The following is a 22,882-nucleotide window of genomic DNA, read 5'->3' as shown; positions in this document are numbered from 1 at the left end:
GGCCTTGCTGTTTTTATGATGTACCACAGAAGGACAGTTCCTTTCTAACAAAGACCACTTTGTTAGACAACATGCCTCATTGCTGTCCTGCACCCCAGATGAACCTCCAAGTGACCATTAAAGTCAGGGTTTCCTAACTATCTTGATCGTAGGATTAGGTTGGAATGTATATAACCAGTAATAAATAACTTAGCTTGTTGCATCCTACACAATGTCGTAAAACTCCCCTTGCTATGTTTTAACTAGAGGTCAAAGGTTTTCTCTTCTGTATCCAGTCCACTCAAACTCCTCTTCCCAGATGTTTTTATTAGTATGTAAACACCTAGTGATTTTTCCTTACGAGGCAAAGCCCACATGCTTTCCCCCTCCTTCCTTTAGGGCAGGGGTCCCCAAACTTTTTCCTGTGAGGGCCACATAATCTTTCCCTTCTCTGATGGCGGGCCGGTGGCAGTTTGTAACAGAAAAAGTGTGACGATCGTAGGGGAGCTTAAAGAATTTATTGTTTTCCAGAAAGCCACACATAACCAAATAACGGTTATTTAATAACCCTTTCCAGGTTCTTTACAGAAAAAAAGTCAGGAAACAAATAACACTATTAATGAAATAAATAATAACTAAACCCTCTCTGAGTTCTTCACAGAAAAAACAGGAAATAAATAACTAAATAACTCTCTCTGGGTTCTTCATAGAAAAAAAAACATGGAACATTAACTTTCTGTTGTGCCATGCACAATCTTAACAGATAAAAGTTCAGCTCAGTTGTCAGAGCAGAACCTCTCTGACACATATGAGCAGTCTCTTAAAGTTCTTGTGTTCCTTCCTTATAATCCTTTTGTAGGTTCCAGTAGGCTTGTAGACACCGCTGTCTTTTTTGTTAAAGTTTGATAGTGCGTCATAGTCTGGAGTAAAATTTGTTGTGGCAATTCTTACGCGAGATCCGAGGTGTTGGTCCGTTTACCTCGATCTGTGACGGGTAGATGTTGACGTTCATGTGGCTGAACGTCACGTCGCGTACGTCGAGCCAAATTGGCTCTTTTAAACGCTCGGCACTGTGTTCACCCTGCTTTACTTGGGCGACATTTTAACGGAAGGATTCCAGGGGAAGGTTTGTGGGTGGCCTTAGGGCAAAACTGCATCTGAAAGCTCAGCGCGCAAATTACAAGAATGCTGTCGTCACAGCCCACGCTCTAAATTCGGGACTGATACAAATAGAGCGCGAGTGCGCCATGTCCGTACACGCACTTGTGAGTGTGCACCCAGCTTTCTGACACGGCTTCCGGTAGTAAATGCGCAGGCGAGCGCTTCCCCATCTACTGGGGAAACGCAGTCATTGCAGGCAAAATGAGCAAAAAAAAAAAAAAAAAAAAAAAAAGTTTAATAATACAATTTATTCAGGGTTGGCGGGCCGGATTAAACGGTCCCGCGGGCCGTGTCCGGCCCGCGGGCCGTAGTTTGGTGACCCCTGCTTTAGGGGCTTGTCTCACAAATTGTGGGTAGGGCAAATCCAAATAAAAAGAGCGGGAGTGCATACAGAGATTTAGTGTGTGTAGAGATTGTTGGAAGCTATCTGTACTGCAGTCCTCGCGAGAAAAGACTTAATATTCTGTCTCACTTGTGGTTTGTTTGCTGTTGCTCTTCTCTTAATAGTTATTCAGTCATCGAAATAAACCTGACCGTAATATATACTCCTTGTAGCATGCAATGCTCCCCAAAAAGTGGAGCTCCTTTGCATCGAGGTTTATGCAAAGAGATCACGTAATTATATCATTGTTTTTTGGTGAAGTGAATGAGTGTTCCGTCTATACGATTGGTCTTTGAACGCACCTCTTGTCAACGGCAGAACGCAAATGAACTTAAAGAAATAAAATGAAATAAACCCTTTCCAAAACAGAAAATTGACAGACGCAAACGTGTGTTCTTCATGTTTTTATTGAAAACAATCTAGTGCTGTCGCTGTGCGGCATCGGTTTTTTGCTTTCCACCGTTTTCCAAACAAGGCATGCGCGCTCCCGCGGCAGGGTAAACAAATCTTCACGGGGGAACCCAAGTACTTTGGCACAACACCTACTGGACGACGCAATATAATGTGCGGCGTAATAACGTACTTTCTCTCGCTGCTTTGAATGACGGCTCCAGCCGGCGGAACTCCAGACGCCGGCCAAAACGAGATTGTGTCAACCACTGCTCTCCATGACACGTGGGTAAAAGCTACGCAAAAGGATTACTTTATTCATATGCCATTGACGATCTAAGAGTCATTGGTGTAATAGGGTTCATTGTCAAAGGATTGATCACTGTTTTAAACCCCTCACTGTTTTTTTTTGTTTTTTTTATCTCACTATTTATACGACCTTGACATTGATCAAATTGTATGGCACTTTTATATTGGTTGCCAGCAGGGCACACAGAGATGAACAACCGTTCGCATTTGCACTCATACCTATGGGCAATTTGGAGTGCTCATTCGACCTACCAAGCATGGTTTTGGGGTGGGAGGAAACCAGAGTTCCTGGGGGAAATCAGCGCTGGCACGGGTAGAGCATGCAAACTCTACACAGAGAGGGCCGGACGTGGAATCGAACCCATAATCTCTGAACTGTGAGGTGGACATGGTAACCAGTGTGCCAGTGCTTTTTTTTATGTTTAAATTATTTGTTTTTTTTGTTTAAATTATTGTCTCAATTCCTGCCTTGTGTTAAGTGCCTCCTGGTAAATAAATTCCCAAACATATTTTCAGCCTCCTCCAGTTTGTTCTGGAAACTCGGGTTACCTCGCTTGAGCTGCCTCTTAAACACCTACAATTGCCTGTTACAGTAAAACCGTTATTTTTGTTGTTGTTGCTTTTTAAAAAATAAAAAATAAAAAATGTTTCATGACCATGTTTCTCATCGGATTTGTCTGTCATCTGTACAGGTTAATGAACCCAAATTGGTGCCACTGACAAAAATCTATGGACATTTTGTTAGAGCCCTACATGCAGAATGCTTTCTGAAAAACAAGCTGGACTTCATTCCAGCTGCTGAGGGTGGACCACACAGATTATAAGGTTTAAGGGGCAAGTCTTTTCCCCACACAGGGTCGGTTGCTTAGTTATGTTTTTCTCAATACAGAAAAACACGTTAAACACTGCATTTTATGTTTACGTGTGTTATCCTATTCTGATATACATATATATTTGTTTGACGATCTTAAATATTAAAGTGGGGAAACTGCAAATAAAGTACAAATTTGAGGAAAAAGGGCAAATACTTTGAACAAATCTGGAGTGCAGTGTAATGAGAGAAATGCTTCTCTGCATCCCTCCACTGTAATATGCTCACGAGAAAGGCACAAACCACCTCTGTTGCACAGTACCAAATCCGTGTCCAATGATTAAGATATATTGCTTGTGTATGCATGTGTTTTCTGGTTCTCTTTGTAGTATAATGAATATATTTGAATTAAAACTGGATAATTCTTTGTTGACAGACAAATAAATGATAAATATGTGATAAATGAAAGGATAAAGCTTACCTGCAAATACCACAGTTTATTCTTCCTTTGCCATTACAAAATTGTGGGCTACTTTCGCTTGGATCTCTACACTGACACTCACAGCTTGTAGATAAGGTCACCATCAATGTGTCTTTAATACCAAGTGGTCTGATAGTGACTGTCTTGTTCTCCATGCATGAGTCTGCTGTTACTGACACATCAAAAGAAATCTGTGGGGAACATTTTAAGAGCCATTCTGAGAAAAAAGCCTTAAAAAATGTCAGTTAATAATTTCATTAAACATGAATTATTCTCACAATTAAATATTTTCCAGCGTGTAGAGAGGAGAGGAGAGAGAGAGTTTTGAGAAGAGAAGTTTTGTGTACCGTATTTTCCGCCCTATTAGGCGCACCGGGTTATAAGGCGCACCTTCAATGAACGGCCCATTTTAAAACTTTGTCCATATATAAGGCGCACCGGACTACAAGGCGCATAAAATAGAAGCTATACTGCAACAAACTGAGGTTGACTAGGGGTGCGGTATGCACCCACTAGCCAATAACCAACGAGCCCTCTGTAAACAATCGCGTTTCTCAAACAATCTCCTATAAAATGATCGGAACTGACTAAAGTTCGATCTAACGCATTAGTACTGCTTACCTATGTTTCCCTTCCATATCGATCCGTAGATTTACTCGAAACATTAACAGAGCAGCCTATTTTGACATGAAATAGCTTGGTGCGTATAGCAGCTATCGTTATAGCATTAGCCATCTGCAAAATCCCATGAGCCTCAGCTCGCAATCTCCCATGAGCCTCAGCAAAGTGTAAACAATCGCGTTTCTCAAACGATCTCCCATAAAATTATCGGAACTGACTAAAGTTCGATCTAACACATTGGTACTGCTTACCTATGTTTCCCTTCCATATCAATCCGTAAATTTACTCGAAACATTAATGGAGCAGCCTATTTTGAAATGAAATAGCCTCGCGGGTACAACAGCTATTCGATGACGCCCCCTGACTACAGTTACCGTAATGTTGGGAAGCGATGCGACCTTGTAATTTACTAGTCGTACTAAAACGTACTAAAACATTTTGGCAGAGCACTGTGTACAACCAGTATGGATCAACAAATTCATCAATTGATCCATATATAAGGCGCACCGGACTATAAGGCGCACTGTCGGCTTTTGAGAAAATTTTAGGTTTTTAGGTGTGCCTTATAGTCCGGAAAATACGGTAGTTAAGATTGACAATGGGAAAATTTAAAAGAGGTTTGAGCAGCTGATCATTGTGTACAGATATAACTCTCTTTTTGCTGCAGTCTCTCATTTTCATGTGCTGCCTCAACTTTGTGGTTGTCGCAACCTTGTGAACGCTTCCTGCAGTGTCTTCGCTTGAGCCGTCAGTCAATGACTAATTTACAATGAGGCTCTGTCAATTTGCAATTGATAATCACGTGTGGGCACTTTTAAGTGAATGTGAGAACAATGGCTTTTAACACATTACTTTTGAAGGCCCAATATACATCAGTCCTTATGATGGCCAGTGTTTGATTCTAACCATTGATTTTGCGGGACGCGTTAATTGAGCTTCAAGCGCTGTACGTGCACGCGCTACGCGGGATGGTTGGTCAACCTAATCCAGGTTCAGGTCCTAAAAGAAACAGGTACCCATGCAGTGCCTGTTATAGTGTTCAGAAATAAGAGAACAAATGAAGAAACAACAAAACAAATAAATCACCACGTTTTCTCAAAAACTGAATTTAAGTGCATTATCACATCCTATGCCCATTGCAGAGAAGTGGCAGTTACAATTGCTTTGTAAAGTTGAGGAAAATCACAATAATAAAGACTGAAAATATGTAATAACTACGCCCTCCGTACTTCCAAAATCCCATATGCACCCCTGGTACAATACAGTTCCGTACCATACAGTACCATAAATTTTCATTGTATTTTATATAATATAACCAAGCTTTCGAACACTACAAAAAACTGACCTTCTGTCCCACATGAACATTGTCACAAACGCCTTTATTGTTCCCTTCTTGTTTTGCATTATCACAGCGTGGAGTGTAGACAACTCTTACATTTTCAGGGAGAGCATCATGAGTTAGGGTAACTTTGGAGGACAATCTCTGCAAATACAAATGTTTTGAAGGATTATGCAAGACTTCAATGCAGAAATGAAAATTACAATTGGTTTTTGAAAACTGAAAATAATTATAGTTCAAGACTTACATTATATGCTTTTTCAATCAATTGAACAACATTTCCAGAATCTTGTGACAGAACTCCCACCTCAGATTTTGGAATCATTCTAGAGAGTTGCTTTAATAAAATGGGAAATATGGTGAAAAATCATTCAACACCCCACCTCACTATATAGATAAAGAGATAGATTTTACCTTGTACGTGTCTTCCACGTCTTGTGTCACAGCAAATATTGGTTGGATATGTTCTTTTTCCAACTGCATGGCTACTTGTCCAACAGAGGGGTAGTCCTTCACATTAATAACATTTACACGCATAAGTTTATGCATTTACACGCATAAGTTACTGCATCATATTCATCATGTAATTAGTAATTACAGTTTACTGTATTGCTATTACATGCTGTATTTCAATTACTTCTCTGGTTCTTCTATATCAAACAAATTTGTTTTAGGTTCATTTACCTGACATGTTTCGGCTAAGATTCCGCCGAAACATGTCAGGTAAATGAACCTAAAACAAATTTGTTTGATATAGAAGAACCAGAGAAGTAATTGAAAAAGAAAAAACAAGATGAACCTAGTACAACTATGCTGTATTTCAATTAAAGGGCTTCTGCGTGGCATATGATGTTAGCACTATTGCACAGCAAGAAGGTTTAATTCATGACTTTATTGTGTGGAAATTGTATGTTTATTTTTTTATATGTGCTTGATTTTTTTTAACCCTCCATGAGTCATCACTTTACCATGATGGCGGCGTTTGCATGTCCCAGTGATTCTAGGACAGTGGTGGGCAAACTAAACTAAATTAATCCGGCCCGCCAACCCTGAACAAATTGTATTATTAAACTTTTTTTTTTTTGGTCATTTTGCCTGCAATGACTGCGTTTTCCCAGTAGATGGCGAAGCGCTCGCCTGCGCATTTACTACCGGAAGCCATGTCAGAAAGCTCGGTGCACACTCACAAGTGCGTGTACGTACTCAGTAGTACGGACTTGGCGCACTCTCGCTCTATTCGTATCAGTCCCGAATTTAGAGCGTGGGCTTTGACGACAGCATTCTTATAATTCGCGCGCTGAGCTTTCAGATGCAGTTTTGCGCTAAAGCCACCCACAAACCTTCCCCTGGAATCCTTCCATTAAAATGAGTGGCCCGAAAAAAAGAAGTGAGTGCCGAGTGTTTAAAATAGAGTGGCCAATTTGGCTCGACGTACGCGACGTGACGTTCAGCCACATCAACATCAACCCGTCACAGATCAAGGTAAACGGACCAACACCTCGGATCTCGCCTAAGAATTGCCACAACAAATTTTACTCCAGACTATGACGCACTAGCAAAAAAGGGACACCAACACCACTGTTCCCACTGAAAATGAACGGGAGGCTCTCAAGTTTATTGTAAAAAAATGCATTTTGAATACGATTTGTACACATAGCAGGGATTGAAACTAGCGACCATTCTCATTTTCAAACAATGCAGGATGCTCAAGGACATTGATGCACCACCTATTTGCGACTAATCTTAACCTGTAAAGTTCTTAAGGCTTACTTTAAGCAAGTGTTTCCCGTTTCCTCACCTCTGTTACCAGGTGTTTGCGAGTTAAAACTCTGCTCTGATTTTCAGATACCCCTCACCGTGTTGCTGTTTTGATTACTTTATTTGGATGTATGCTTTCACCGATTTTTCAAGATGATATATTTGGTCAGAATGTTTGCCGTTTGATGTGATCCCATAAGATAAACATCTTTCATTAATCTGACCTGCAGGCACTGAAGTGATGGAGATTGTTATTCATAATAACAGTGTCGTATTTTATGAGAATCACTGATAGCAGTTTTTTAGTGAATTATTATTTTTTTTAATGCTGTTAATAAATGCATTTGTTTTCAAAAAACTTGTTTGGAATATCCATGCTTTACTACCTACTAAAGGCCAAGATCTTCTATGCAATGACCTTTACAGGTCGCTTATATGACTTCACACAACGCCTATACCATCTGCTCCTGGTCCGGCCCTCCGGTCCAAATTTAGAACCCAGTTCGGCCCGCGAGTCAAAAAGTTTGCCCACCCCTGTTCTAGGAGCTAAATTGTCTGGGGATCAATGCCCCTGGCAGGGCCACCCATGGTCCTAAGTCCGGTCTGTCAAAACCGAGCCCATTCAGAGACCGACTTTCCGTTTAAATGGTAGAAACTCTGCTTAGTTTATGTTTCGACCCAAAGTAACGCATTTACCGTAATTTTCGGATTATAAATCTCGTTTTTTTTCACAGTTTGGGTGGGAGGGCGATTTATAATAAGGAGCGACTTCTATGTGTTTTTTTTCAAAACGTTTAAAATAAATAAATAAATAAATAAAAATTAAACCGCGATAAACAAACCGCGATGTAGCAAGGGATTACTGTACCGTATTTTTCGCACCAAAAGGCGCACTGGATTATAAGGCGCACCCTCAATGAATTTTTTATTTTAGAAATTATTTCATATATAGGGCGCACCGGATTAAAAGGCGCATAAAATAGAAGCTATACTGCAACAAACTGAGGTTGACTAGGGTTGCGGTATGCATCCACTAAAGTTCGATCTAACACTGGCACTGCTTACCTATGTTTCTCTTCCATATCAATCCGTAAATTTACTCAAAACATTAACAGAGCAGCCTATTTTGAAATGAAATAGCCTCGCGGGTACGACAGCTGACTACAGTTGCCGTAATGTTGGGAAGCGATGCGACTTTGACATGAAATAGCCTTGTGCGTATACCAGCTATTATTATAGCATTAGCCACCCGCAAACCCCCATGAGCCTCAGCTCGCAGACCCCCATGAGCCTCAGCAAAGTGTAAACAATCGCGTTTCTCAAACGATCTCCTATAAAAGGATCGGAACTGACTAAAGTTCGATCTAACACATTGGTACTGCTTACCTATGTTTCCCTTCCATATCAATCCGTAAATTTACTCGAAACATTAACGGAGCAGCCTATTTTGAAATGAAATAGCCTCGCGGGTACAACAGCTGACTGCAGATGCCGTAATGTTGGGAAGCGATGCGACCTTGTAATATACTAGTCGTACTAAAACGTACTGAAACATTTTGGCAGAGCACTGCGTACAACCAGTATGGATCAACAAATTCATCAATTGATCCATATATAAGGCGCTCTGCATTATAAGGCGCACTGTTTTTTTGAGTAAAATGTAAGTTTTTAAGTGTGCCTAATACGGTAATTTGAATTTCAAGTGACGTCAGCAGCGCGACGCGGCGTGGCGCGGCGGTTGTTTAAAAAAAAGACAGAGATTGATCACGGGATGACAAAGATGACGAAGGGCCCCACGTACTACCAGCATCATTAGTGGCTTTAATTCTACGTGACACGGAGGACGAAGAGTTTGAAGGATTTAAGAATTTGGAGTGACACAGAAGGTTTGAGAAACTATTATGGCTTTTACGCACGCCCGGTCCTACTCTACGGAGCTCTCTTTCACCTCCGTGGATAGAAGTCGGGGGCCGGCGCTCGGCCGGGTGGCTGTCCGGGGACGGTGGATGGGGCTCGGACATAGCTTTTACGCACGCCCGGTCCTACTCTACGGAGCTCTCTTTCACCTCCGTGGATGGAAGTCGAGGGCCGGCGCTCGGCCGGGTGGCTGTCCGGAGACGGTGGATGGGACTCAGTCATAGCTTTTACGCACACCCGGTCCTATTCTATGGATCTCTCTTCCACCTCCCTGGCTGGAAGTCCACGCCGCCACACGTCTGGAAGTTTGTCTTGTTAAATAAAGAGCCGTTTACCAAACCCACGTCTTTCCTTGTACTTTGTTAACGCTACAATCTAGTTATATACTAGATCTGTGGAATAACGACGAGGCTGACGTCAGGGCGCACGCGCAGCGTTGTTGACAAAGGACGATCGACGGATTTAATGAATTGGAGTGACACAGATGGTTTTATAAACGTGTTATTTATGTAATAGTTTTTTTTAATAACTCTGAATGTTACGTCAGGCCCGTTCTCAGTTCTTTGTTTGTGTTTATGTCACGTTAGCATTGCTGTTGTTGCTCGTTCATGTCTGTTCTTGGTGTTGGATTTTGTCAAATAAATTGCCCCCCAAAATGCGACTTATACTCCGGAGCGACTTATATAGTGGTTTTTTTCACTTTTTTGGGCATTTTATGGCTGATGCGTCTTGTACTCTGGAGTGACTTTTAGTCCAAAAATTACGGTATACATCCACAATCATCATACACGTAATATTGATTAACAAACAATTGATTAACATGTGTAACACCAATTTTACTAAACTGTGATTATCTTTACACGTGAATCATAACACTTTATGATCATAGGCACCCCTCACGTTAACATATATCATCTTAACACATGAAACATAACACTTTATGATCATGGGCACCCCTACGCCTACGTTAACATATGTGACTATTTTGTGAAGCTGTTACAGGTTATACATTTTAGTGGAAAGCAGAAATAACTAAAAGTACATTGGCTGTATAGTTGTGTGTGCAACTTTGAATCGGTTTCATGTCAAGATTTGGCATCATCTGCTGTCTAAATTTGGAATTACAGCAAGGCCAATTTGATCACGGTTCTAGTACCAAAATTTGGGATTACAACAAAGCCAATTTGATCACAGTCTAGTGCAGAAATTTGGGATTACAGCAACGCCGATCTGCCTGGGAACAACCCGGCACACACATATACTACTGAAGGAATGGGGTCAAAATACAAAAGTCCTGCCTAGCTACAAAAACAGATATGATTAAACCTCATTGAGTAAAGTACATAAGCAAACAAGTATATTCACATATTAAATCAATAAAATAAACATTTTAAGCATATAATTATATGTGCACACCAAACCAATAAATAACAGACATCTTTATATATGGTGATGGTTTTTATAACTTCATGATTTGTACCGGTCCGTTATGGTGAAATAGGAGCTGAGCCAGAAGGCATGGTTCTGGATTTACAAGTCAATCTATGTTTCTACACTCACCTATGGTCATGAGCTGTCGGGCGTGACAGAAAGAACAAGAATACCGATGGAAGCAATTGCGCTTACTTCGCAATGTATCCAGGCTCTCCCTTATAGATAAGGTCAGAAACCTGGTCTTCCGGTAGGGACTCTGAGTCGAGCTGCTACTGCATTAAATTAAGAGGAGCCAGATGAGGCGGCTGTACAAAAAAACCCTGTACACTTCCCTGGTGAGGTATTCTGAGCATGTCCCAGTGAAAGGGGGCCCGAGAACAGAAATAGAGGGATGCTTAGGCTTCCTTGCTGAAGCTGCTTCCCCCGCAACTCCAGCTCGGTTAAGAAAATGAATGAATGATTGAATGAATGATTGAACAACTGTATGAATGAACGAACAAACGAACGAACAAACGAACGGATGCATGAACAAACAAACGAATGAATGCACTTGCATTTGCTTATCCAGGTTTCTCCTACCATCATGGAGCCTATTGGCCCATAATGAACTCCCAACAGACAGTAATTCCCCAATAAATATCAAAAATACCACTTTACTATCTCAGTGGCCTAGTGGTAGAGTGTCCGCCCTGAGACTGGAAGGTTTTGGGTTCAATCCCCGGCCGGGTCATACCAAAAACTATAAAAATGGGACCCACTGCCTCCCTGCTTGGCACTCAGCATTAAGGGTTGGAATTGGGGGGTTAGATTGTAGTGTATTTTTATTCTGGTATCATACAATGTTTATCTCACTAGTAAGCCTAAGTGTGACCTGGTCATGTTCGGGTCAGGTTCGTGTGGGATTGTTTGGGGGCTGGTCCAGGAAGGTAAACTCATTGGCGCCAGACACATCTGGTTTCCACTAACAACTGCTAAGATACACACCGTGTAGAGATAGAGAGGCGGACTGCGGGGTCAGAGGTCAGCCAACAACCCCATCTGCGCGCTCCCGCGTAAAGTGAAGCGCAAGAGTATAAGTGCTAGGGCGAGAGTAGACAAAGGGACTCGACATCTTGGCTAGGGCGCGAGACACTTCTCTCTGACATCGGTTGAATAAAATCTTTCCCCACTCAGCCGTGTGTGACTGAAGTTTTCCTTCCCCAAGCCAGCAACTTTTTCACCATTTTGTTTGGAAGACCAGCTGACCATCGAAGAGAATTCCCCACAAGATCACCAAATGATTCCCGAGCGCGGCACCGGTGCTACTCACTGCTCCCCTCTCCCCCAGGGGATGGATCAAAATCACATGGGGATGGGTTAAATGCAGAGGACAAATTTCACCACACCCAGATGTGTATGTGAGACGATCATTGGGACTTTAACTTAACTTTTAACTTAAACACAACATAAGGTTTACATTACTATACGTAATCTGAAGAGACAATACAAAATTGCAATAACATGATCAAACACATTAAAAAAATGATGAATAATATATACTCTATGTATAACCATACTTGATGCACAGCACTAGGTAGCTGTGACAAAGACCCTGGATATTGAATGCCCATCATCATGTGTGCCGACACATACCATTTCATTGTTCTTGGTATAAAGAGTGTTGCTCATGTGGCACTGTTCATCATTTGGTTCCAGGATTCCAGCCAATTTTCCATCTCCAGCCATATGAAATCCATCATCAGTTGCAAGCACAAGCAGTCGAGTGCTACTGTTCCTCCAACCTATTTTGCCCTATGAACAAAATGTGTATTTTCAAAGCAGTTTTCAAATAAATTACAAGTACAATTTGTTTTTACAATTACAAGTACCGTTTTTTACCGTGTATAATGCGGCCCCATGTATAATACGCACCCTAAAAATGGCATAGGGATGCTGGAAAAAAGCCTGTACCCATGTATAATACGCACCCACATTTTTTTTTTTTTTGTGATTGTTTTTTTAAGTCCCAATGATCGTCACACACGCAGGGAGGCAATGGGTCCCATTTTTATAGTCTTTGGTATGGTCTTAACTAGGCTGGATGTATTTTTTTTTGTTGGCGTTGATTTCTCCGACTGCCCGTAAAGGCACCACCGCGATCAGTGCGGACATGTGAAAAAGGCGTGCGGACATGTGAAAAAGGCGGCTCTGTATGGGAGAGAAGTTGAAGAGGAATAAAAACACCCTTGGAAACCAAAACTTGCCCCTCATCGTGACTCGGAGCCGCAACAAATATTTCTGATTTGTGTAGGGTACATTGTGACAGCAAACGAGCAGGTGATTGAGCAAACGTCTGATACGAGAGCATTGCGTTCGTATGGAGCGTGTTTGAAGTGAACAGCAGAGACGAAAGGAACAAGGCAAATTAAACTGTGAATTGAAACTAATAGGAAGAAAACAACTTTCGCTCTTTATATAGCTGACGTGTCTTGCGCATCCGTTCTGCGCATTAGGGATAGGCGGATCAATACCAAAATATCGATATATCGATCCAGGCTGCTCATTTTTGAGTATCGATCTCCCTAGCTAAAATATCGATACTTACAATTATTTAATTATATTTTTCCTCATTTTTTTCTGCTCCAATTTGATGACTTGTACTCATGCTAGCACTACTTTTCCTTCCGCCTGCTGCACCGGCGTGTCCTGCTCTGCTCTGCTCCCGCCCCCTTTTCTCACAAGCCAAGCCCTCCTCCTCCGCCTCCCGTTCCAATCCAAACACAAACAAGCATGGCCACGGCGGCGGCCCAGTCCGAACGTAAGAGAAGTCTGGTTTGGAGGTATTATATTTTAGTTAATAACAACGAGGCAAGATGTGAAATATGTCACAAAACGATTAAATATTGTGGCAACACCACAAACTTAACAAAACATTTAAGTAAAATTCACCCCACGGTTCATGAAGAGCTGCAGTTGAAACGTGCCGCAGACACTAAGGCAGCGACGGAAAACCCTGCAGCCACACCGAGGCTAAGGTACCAAAGTACCTTAGAAGCAGCGTTTCAGAAAGGCAAGACATATCCAGGTATCAGGTGCTAACCAAAAATCGTAAGCATTTGTGGTTGATGTGCTATTTGAAGCAATAATTACTGCGCTTTAGTCAGTCATTTATAAATAAAGTTTTCCCCTTTTCAATTTGTGGTCGAACGCCATTCGTTTTATTTGTAACTCCACTTCCTATAAACAATACTAAAGTATTACAATATTAAATGTAAGTATCCAGTGGCTTTACAAATTGATAGTTTTGCTGCTCATGACGATTAAGCACTGCATCTCTGTTGGTACCATGTCTCTTTTTACAATATACTAAAAGACAAAACTTTTTCCCAACAACAGAGAGAGAGAGAAAAAAGTAAAGAATAGCTCCTTTTAATTAAAGTTATACTATTAATATGCATCTCCCATTAATGTTTTTCTAAAAAGGTTAATAATTCATGTACGCTTCCGCGATCGATATTGGATCGATATCGGGTATTTTTGGGCAGGAAATACTTGGTATCGGATCGAATCCAAAATCATTGGTATCGCCCATCCCTACTGTGCATCGGATCCATAGTGCGCATGCGCAGAGATACTGCCTCCGTATGACGTCCGGTCCGCGATGGAGATTAAAAAACAAACAATATTTGACAATAACACACCATCAAGGATTGCACCATCGCATCAAACGATGTGTTGTCAATTATGAATTTTACTGACTAAGTGTGTTGGGCAGGATGGCTGAATGCGATGCGCGATTGACATCAAACAAGAAGAGGGGTGATTTTAAGTTTTATTTCGAGGGAGATTTGTCATGATCGTCCCCAGTTTTGCTATGTGTCTAGGTTGCCATAGTTTCTGTTCGCGTCGCCCCTCCCTTCCTGTGTCACCTCAATCAATGTAACGTGTTTTGTATTTAAATCCTGTCTGCCCCTCGCTCACCGTCGGATCATTGCATGTGTTACTGTCATGATGTCTGTTTGGTTTCTGTTCCTGTCTTTAGTAATGTCACCCTGTCTTTTTGTTCCACGACTTTGTCGGTCAGTCCTGTTGTTGGTTTTGTTGTACCATGATTTTATTAAAAAAAATATATATATATTGTACCCATGTATAATGCGCACCCCAGATTTTAGGACAATAAATTAGTTAAATTTTGCGCATTATACACGGGAAAAAAACTGTAAATTACATTTAAAAGCCACTTTCAGTTAGCCTCTCTGCATCCTTCAAATATTTTTTTCATATAAATGTAATACAATTAGGGTACCTACCAACATAGCAAACCAGTTTTGCTGCCACACCCAAAACATTTATTACACATAAGTGTGACATTGAATTTGAAGGGTCTTCCGGTCAGTATTTGTTTACATTCTTTGAGTTTCATATTTCCGAACCTGATCGATGGGCTTCAAATTTAAGTAAAAGGGCAGCAGTCAGGATTTGTTTGTATGTGGGAAACTTTGTACAATTAAGAAATATCTTTGCGCTTATCAAAGGTTTAGAAATTATTCTACTTTGACCAGATATGTTATCACAAAGTACATTTTCCCCTAGGTGTTTACCATGCCCCCTAAAGTTCTTACTTCAGATAACCTAAATTAGTACCACAATTGGAAAATTTGCAGCATCAATAGTGGTTGCAGTAAACAATACAAAAAGAAATAGCAAGCAAGGTGGGGACAGAAATGTAGATCACCCATTGTATGTGCTCAAGCATATCAACAACATATACATGAACACATACACACTGCAGCGGGAAGAGTGATTCAAACCAGTGCCTCACAAATGACCAAGACCGATTCCAGTGTCAGTGTCACAGCCACAACTCAAGCAGTAAACAAGCAGCAGGTTTATGTCCCAGAGGTCTCTCTCATGTCAGCGCCACAAGCTTGTCCATCTTCCTAGGGATAGACCTGACGTTCCATATGATGACAGACGTGAGGATGGCTTGTCTCCTCCTTTGCACAATGCTTTGTCCGAGCACGATATTCGCTCATCTCATCCTCTTCAGGTCACTGTTGGGTCACGCTTCGGTAGTTGTCGATATGTTATCACAGAGCTGATCCCCACTATACTAAAAAGGAACCCTGAATCCAAACCAGTACAAATTGCATTTTTCGGGAATTTTGTCTCAAGAATAAAAGACGTTGGGAGTAAAAGTGCTTGCACATGTGTGACCAGTGAATCTACCGGTCTTTTTTTAGTTAAACAATTTTTGCTTGCTGACAAATATCTGCTCCACACTTCTATTCAAAAGAGTTTGGTTCCTGAAACAACAGCGGGACAAACAGGAGGATGTAATGATGCAAGGAAGAAATGTGAGACGCACATGCTGGGATAGAAGGCTGAAAGGCGAAGGGACATGAATCGGGTTAGCCTCATGTTGCTTGCTTAATCTAGCACCAGGGCTGTGGACTCGGTTCGGACTCGGGGACTCGGGGACTCGGACTCGGTCGGACTCAGTGCTGATTTTGACCGAGTCCACCGAGTCCGACAATAAAAAAAAGAGGCAAGACGCAGCCAGAGAGTGTCAGGTTACAGTCAGCGCGGTAGGAGTTGGAAGAAGCAGTAAAAACTCCATCAAACTCGTCGTTATGACCCGTGATATATGTTATATCCTTACTATTTTCCAGGTTCTTAGATAGCAAGAATGGATCGGACAACGACGTGAATGATAACTGCTTTATTCCTTACTCACAGTGCGTTCACAGGGCGTACCACAACAACACAGAATGCCCATCCCACTTCCGGGGGTTTTCTACAACGGAATTTGAGTTAGCCCAAAATACACATCTCTTCCCCTCTTACAATGAACGTGCTATATGCATGAACAACATAGTCTTATGCACCTATAACTTGACATCTTTAAGATCTATCAATAACTACTATTAAACAATTATCATATATGGTCCAGACAATTATGACAATAATATTCCCATAAAACCTTAACTTTGGGTGAGGGTGGACTACCTCGAATTATAGCGCAAAACCGATGTCGTACTGCGTCAGCACTATGTTGTTTTCAATAAAAACATGAACTCACGTTTGCGTCAGTCGATTTTAATTTTTATAAAGGATTATTCTCATTTGATGTCTTTAAATTCATCCGCGTTCTGCCATTGAAGCGGGGTGCATTCAAAGACCAGTCGTAAAGACGGAAACGTTTTGTTATCAAATCTTTCATAACGAGAATGATTTGAGTGAATTGATTTGAATGAATAATTGAGAAGAAATTTCAGTTCTGAAGGCTCCTTTTGTCCCAAGGAAAGTGACAGATGGTGGGTGTTAGGGTTTGCAGAATATCGTCATCGTATGATTATGTTGGTATGTAACCTGTAATAATTTAACTAGCTTGTCCTGTCTAGACAAAAGTAGTTGACCAAAGTGCTAAGATCTTTTCAACTGATTGACTAGACGCAGAGGAAGCAATCAAAGTTGCTTTGTTTACAGAAAGTCGTAAAAGGCCCCCTGCTATGCTTTGATCAGCAGGGGACCGGCCTCACCCTATCCTGTGTGTTCCCACACCCCCACTTTCAACCCCACTCTGTTTGTCTCAATAAATAAGCACCTGACGAGGCCTGAGTCAGACTTCATTCGACCATCGCTGTAAGCACAGCGACGAGTGAACTCTCCGCCTGCAGGTGTCTAGAATGACTTGCTTGACTCCTGTGTGGTTCTTGCAAAATAAGTTAGAGTGAGCACCACCCTAACAGTGGGGAGGGGGGATAAAAATTGTAAAATCAATTCACTCAAATCATTCTCGTTATGAAAGATTTGACCACAAAACGTGTGTGGCTTTTTCTTAAATGAACACGTTTGACATTGCTATCGTGTCAGCTTTTAATTATATTGTGCTGTCATGTTAAAGCAAATTAATAAATGCAACAATATTAATTTGCTTTGAAAATACCTGAGTAATAAAATAAAATGGATGGATGGATGAATGATGATCACAATTAAGTAGAAAGTCTCCTTTGTAATATATACTCCTTGTAGCCTGTACCCAAAAAGAGGAGTTTCTTTGCATCGATGTTTATGCAAAGAGCTCACGTAATTATATTGTTGCGTTTTGGTGAAGTGAATGAGTGTTCCGTCTGTACGACTGGTCTTTGAATGCACCCCGCTTCAATGGCAGAACGCGGATGGCATCAAATGAGAATAATCCTTTATAAAAATTAAAATTGACTGACGCAAACGTGAGTTCATGTTTTTGTTGAAAACAACATAGTGCTGACGCCGTACGACATGGGTTTTTCGCTTTCCAAATAAGGGTTCGTCACTAATTATTTGTGTTTAGATAAATGTCTGACCTATAATGGTGTAATTACTGATTAAAACTTGAAAGTATCTGTTTATTGTATTCGTTTATATGTTTAATAAAGACAAAGCCATCACAAAACTGTTGTAATTATTTAGATTTTGATCTAAATTAGCCTTGAATAAAAACTAAGCAGTCACATGAATTAACAGAAAAAATGGACAGCCGGACTCGGACTCATGGCCAAGAGGCCGGACTCGGACTCGGTGCAAAAGTCCGACCGAGTCCACAGCCCTTGCTCCAAAAGTACAGCATACCGGATTGCCTAGTATTGGCTGTTAGGTCCCGTACTACCAGTGACACAGTTTACTCCACATTGCCTGCTGTACGTCAGATTTGTTTCCAGTGCTTGCTGGATTCCTCCAAGGCTGCCCTTTGTCAAAGATTTTGTCCCTAACTTTTATAGAATGAATTTGTGTACACAGCCATGGTGATGAAGGTGTTGGTAACCTCACCATTACATGTTTGATTTTTGCAGATCTTGTTCTCTTGGTTTCATCAAGATGCAATCAACTCTCAATAGAGTTCACAGAAGAGTGTGACATGATTGACAGAAATCATGTCACGGTGCGGAGTAGAGAAATAGAGCAGGGCGACCAAGTGCAGCTTGGACCAGGGTTTATCGCAGCAAACTCAAAAGACTCGGCAAACTGACGTGACTAAACAACCAACTAACAAGACTAACAGACCAAAGCGTGAAACAAAAGACAGGAACCAAACAAACCGTGACCGTGAGACATGCATTGTCCACATCTTACGCACAATGCTCCGACGGGGAGTGACCCGCAAACAGAACTTAAATACATCACAGGTAACGAGAGGCAGGTGCGTGTGGTTACATTAATCAAGGGCCCACAGGAAGGGAGGGGCGAGCACACAGACACATAACCAAAACTGGGGATGAGGCATGACAGAAGCCCCCCCACAAGGGACGGCTCCCGACGTCCCAAAAATCCAACCCCCCACGGCGGCACGCGGGAGGCCGGGGGGGCAGAGCGCCGCACTCGGGCGGCGACTAGGGGCAGAGCGCCGCACTCGGGCGGCGACTAGGGGCAGAGAGCCGCACTCGGGCGACGACTAAGGGCAGAGAGCCGCACTCGGGCGACGACTAGGGGCAGAGAGCCGCACTCGGGCGGCGACTAGGGGCAGAGAGCCGCACTGGGGCGGCGACTAGGGGCAAACAGATCCGCACTCGGGCGGCGACTAGGGGCAAACCGATCCGCACTCGGGCGGCGACTAGGAGCAAACAGATCCGCACTCGGGCGGCGACTAGGGGCAAACAGATCCGCACTCGGGCGGCGACTAGGGGCAAACCGATCCGCACACGGGCGGCGACTAGGGGCAAACCGATCCGCACTCGGGCGGCGACTAGAAGCAAACAGATCCGCACTTGGGCGGCGACTAGGGGCAAACAGATCCGCACTCGGGCGGCGACTAGGGGCAAACACATCCGCACTCGGGCGGCGACTAGGGGCAAACAGATCCGCACTCGGGCGGCGACTAGGGGCAAACAGATCCGCACTCGGGCGGCGACTAGGGGCAAACAGATCCGCACTCGGGCGGCGACGAGGGGCAAACAGATCCGCACTCGGGCGGCGACTAGGGGCAAACAGATCCGCACTCGGGCAGCGACTAGGGGCAAACAGATCCGCACTCGGGCGGCGAGTAAGGCAAACGGAACCGCAATCGGCGGACACCCGGGGAAACAAAGCCGCAATCGGCGGACACCCAGGGAAACAGAGCCGCAATCGGCGGACACCCGGGGACACAAAACCGCAATTGGCGAACACCCGGGGAAACAAAACCGCAATTGGCATTCTGGGAGGCGGAGTTGTGCGCAGCAGCAGGAGTCGAGCATGTTGCCTTCCTAGATGTGGGGTCGGGTGCTGCTGGCACAAGGACCAACGGCGGCCGTGGGTCCAGCGTCGCTGGAGCAAAGTCCGATGGCAGCCGTCGAGCCGATGGCGCCGGGAGGAACTCTGATGGCGGCCGCGGATCCTGCGTCGCTGGAGCGAAGTCCGACGGCGACCGCGAGTCTGGCGTCGCAGATGGGCGAAGTCCGATTGCAACAGCGGAGCCGATCACACCGGGAGGAACTCTGATGGCGGCCGCGGATCCGGCGTCGCTGGAGCGAAGTCCGACGGCGACCGCGAAGCCCATGGCGCTGGAACCTGCTCGAACGACGGGCGTGGATTGCGCGTCGCGGACGGGAGCTGATCCTGGAAGGTCCAAGCGCTGGTCGCTGTGATGGTCGGAGCATTCTGTCACGGTGCGGAGTAGAGAAATGGAGCAGGGCGACCAAGTGCAGCTTGGACCAGGGTTTATTGCAGCAAACTCAAAAGACTCGGCAAACTGACGTGACTAAACAACCAACTAACAAGACTAACAGACCAAAGCGTGAAAAAAAAGACAGGAACCAAACAAAACGTGACCGTGAGACATGCATAGTCCACATCTTACGCACAATGCTCCGACGGGGAGTGACCCGCAAACAGAACTTAAATACATCACAGGTAACGAGAGGCAGGTGCGTGTGGTTACATTAACCAAGGGCCCACAGGAAGGGAGGGGCGAGCACACAGACACATAACCAAAACTGGGGATGAGGCATGACAAATCAGCTTCTCCAAATCTCAAATGGAACTGTCTAAAAAGTGTGGTGTGCCCTTTTCAGGTTGCAGATGAGATCCTGCCCCATGTGACTGGCATTTACTAAATGCTATAAGTAACAGACACCCATCTTCATGTTTAAACACTCCCTGCGGTGTCCCCCAGGGGTCGGTATTGAGCCCCAAACTGTTCAATCTTTACATCATTGACCTATGAAATGTTTCAAAGTTATTAAAAAATTTAGTTTTTGCTGACGATACAAATATGTTTTGCTAAGAGGAAAATTTAAAAGAACCTTTAAATTTGATTAATATGGAAATGAAAAAAGTGAAAACACGGTTTGACGCTAATAAATTAACACCTAATTTGAGTAAAACCAAACTCATGATTTTTGGTTAACGTTGTAAACTAACTGATGTTGAAGTACTGACTGGCATTTACTAAATGCTATAAGTAACAGACACCCATCTTCATGTTTAAACACTCCCTGCGGTCTCCCCCAGGGGTCGGTATTGAGCCCCAAACTGTTCAATCTTTACATCATTGACCTATGAAATGTTTCAAAGTTATTAAAACATTTAGTTTTTGCTGACGATACAAATATGTTTTGCTAAGAGGAAAATTTAAAAGAACCTTTAAATTTGATTAATATGGAAATGATAAAAGTGAAAACACGGTTTGACGCTAATAAATTAACACCTAATTTGAGTAAAACCAAACTCATGATTTTTGGTTAACGTTGCAAACTAACTGATGTTGAAGTACAAATAGATGGAAACATAATAGAAAGAATGTCATGCGCAGGCGCCACCGGCCACTCGACCACGCCCCCCTTGTCGCCGAAATCATCGTCACCTGGCACGGGCTCATTGAGAGCGTTATATCAGTGCAGCCAGCGGAACACTCTCCGTCAGCTTGTCTCGTGATGTCCGTGTGCACACTGGTCCAAGAAAGCTTGAGTCCCCGATTCATTCCGACTCAATTCTTGACCTTTTTGTCTTGTCCGACCTGCTCCCCAGTCAGCCGCTATCCTCTTTAGACCAATCCTGGCTGCGATCTGCTCTCGCAAGTGAGAAGTCCCACCGATCACTCCGGTCCCTGGTACGCCATCCAGCCATCCACGCCCGACAAACTCGGCTTCGCCCGTACACCGCTCCAGCCCTACACCGATCCCCTTCCCCTTGACAATAAACTCTGTGTCATCACCGCACTTGGCTGCACTGTCCGTTCGTTACAGTACAAGCTGACCAGCACCATGCAGCCAGCAAGCGACCCGGACACATTCTACCTACTGGAGCGTGCAGAGACCGCTGTTAGCAGCCTGATCTACGGACCCTCATCGAGATGGGCCAAAAACAGTAACAACAGCTGCAGCAGCGGCAGATCGAGCTGCAACAGCGGGAGAAGACCCAGGTACTTGGCACCCTCCAAGAGCTGGCAACCCGGCATGCAACCCGTCATCCGTCCTCGGCTCCGCCCACGCCCAGTCCCATGCACACGGCCCGGCCAGCCCCAGAGGCTAGGAGACTCGTGGTCGTGCCAGAGCCCCGCCTTGGCAACATTGAGAAGTTCAGCAGCGATCCCAAGCACGTCTGGGCTTTTGTAACCAACTGCCGCATCATGTTTGGTCTCCAGCCAGTTACCTTTGTGTCCGAACCAGCCAAGGTGGGGTTCATTGTTGACCCACCTTACGGGCGAGGCGCAATTGTGGGGATTGGCCGAGTACGAGAGGGGGGCCCCGGCATGGGACAGTTTCCACGACTTCGCGGAGGAATTACTCCGCCTGTTTGACCTAGGCTCCGCCGCCAGGGAAGCTGGTCGGTAGCCAAATACACCCTCAAGTTCCAGACATTGGCCGGAAGTAGCCGCTGGAACACCCCGGCCCTGGTAAGCACCTTCCTCCACGGCCTCAGGCCTCGACCTTCTGACCATGTGGTGCAGGGACAACAACCTCCTGCTGAACGTCAGCAAGACCAAGGAGATTGTTGTTGATCTCTGGAAGGGTCACACCCAACACCTGCCACTGACCATCGAAGGTGCTGTGGTGGAGCGAGTGAGCAGCACCAGATTCCTGGGGGTGCACATCAGTGAAGACCTTTCCTGGACCACCAACACTGCATCACCGGCGAAGAAAGCTCAGCGCTGCCTGTACTTCCTCCGGAAACTCAGGCAAGTAAGTTCTCCACCAACCATCATGACCACATTCTATCGAGGCACCATTGAGAGCGTCCTCTCCAGTTGTATTGCTGTAGGGGTGGAAGCTGCACTGAGTACAACAGGAAGGCCTTGCAGCGCATAGTGTACACAGCTGGAAGGATTATTGGTGCTTCACTCCCCTCCCTGAAGGACATTTA

The 22,882-nt window shown here is 43.9% G+C and overlaps 2 protein-coding genes across 10 annotated transcripts in view; one reads left to right on the top strand and one right to left on the bottom strand.

The window, feature by feature from the left end:
* LOC133160076 (uncharacterized) overlaps positions 1-22,882 on the top strand; it is a 171,727-nt gene that overhangs the window by 26,511 nt on the left and 122,334 nt on the right. The gene's annotated exons all lie outside the window — the stretch shown is intronic.
* The window catches only part of itgb2 (integrin, beta 2), a 159,069-nt gene that overhangs the window by 58,394 nt on the left and 77,793 nt on the right, over positions 1-22,882 (bottom strand). For 8 of the 9 annotated variants that reach the window (XM_061287626.1, XM_061287627.1, XM_061287628.1 and 5 more), the window contains 5 exons: positions 12,215-12,373; positions 5,888-5,983; positions 5,721-5,810; positions 5,480-5,617; positions 3,514-3,704 (listed from right to left, as the gene is read on the bottom strand). In XM_061287626.1, coding sequence (XP_061143610.1) covers positions 3,514-3,704; positions 5,480-5,617; positions 5,721-5,810; positions 5,888-5,983; positions 12,215-12,373 — 674 coding nt within the window. The remainder of the gene's footprint in view (positions 1-3,513; positions 3,705-5,479; positions 5,618-5,720; positions 5,811-5,887; positions 5,984-12,214; positions 12,374-22,882) is intronic. The other variant, XM_061287625.1, reaches the window with a different exon arrangement.

This window comes from Syngnathus typhle, linkage group LG9, assembly GCF_033458585.1.
Source record: "Syngnathus typhle isolate RoL2023-S1 ecotype Sweden linkage group LG9, RoL_Styp_1.0, whole genome shotgun sequence".
Taxonomy (NCBI): domain Eukaryota; kingdom Metazoa; phylum Chordata; class Actinopteri; order Syngnathiformes; family Syngnathidae; genus Syngnathus; species Syngnathus typhle.
The sequence above is the reverse complement of the archived record's forward strand: the minus strand, read 5'-3'. Positions and strand labels throughout refer to the sequence as shown.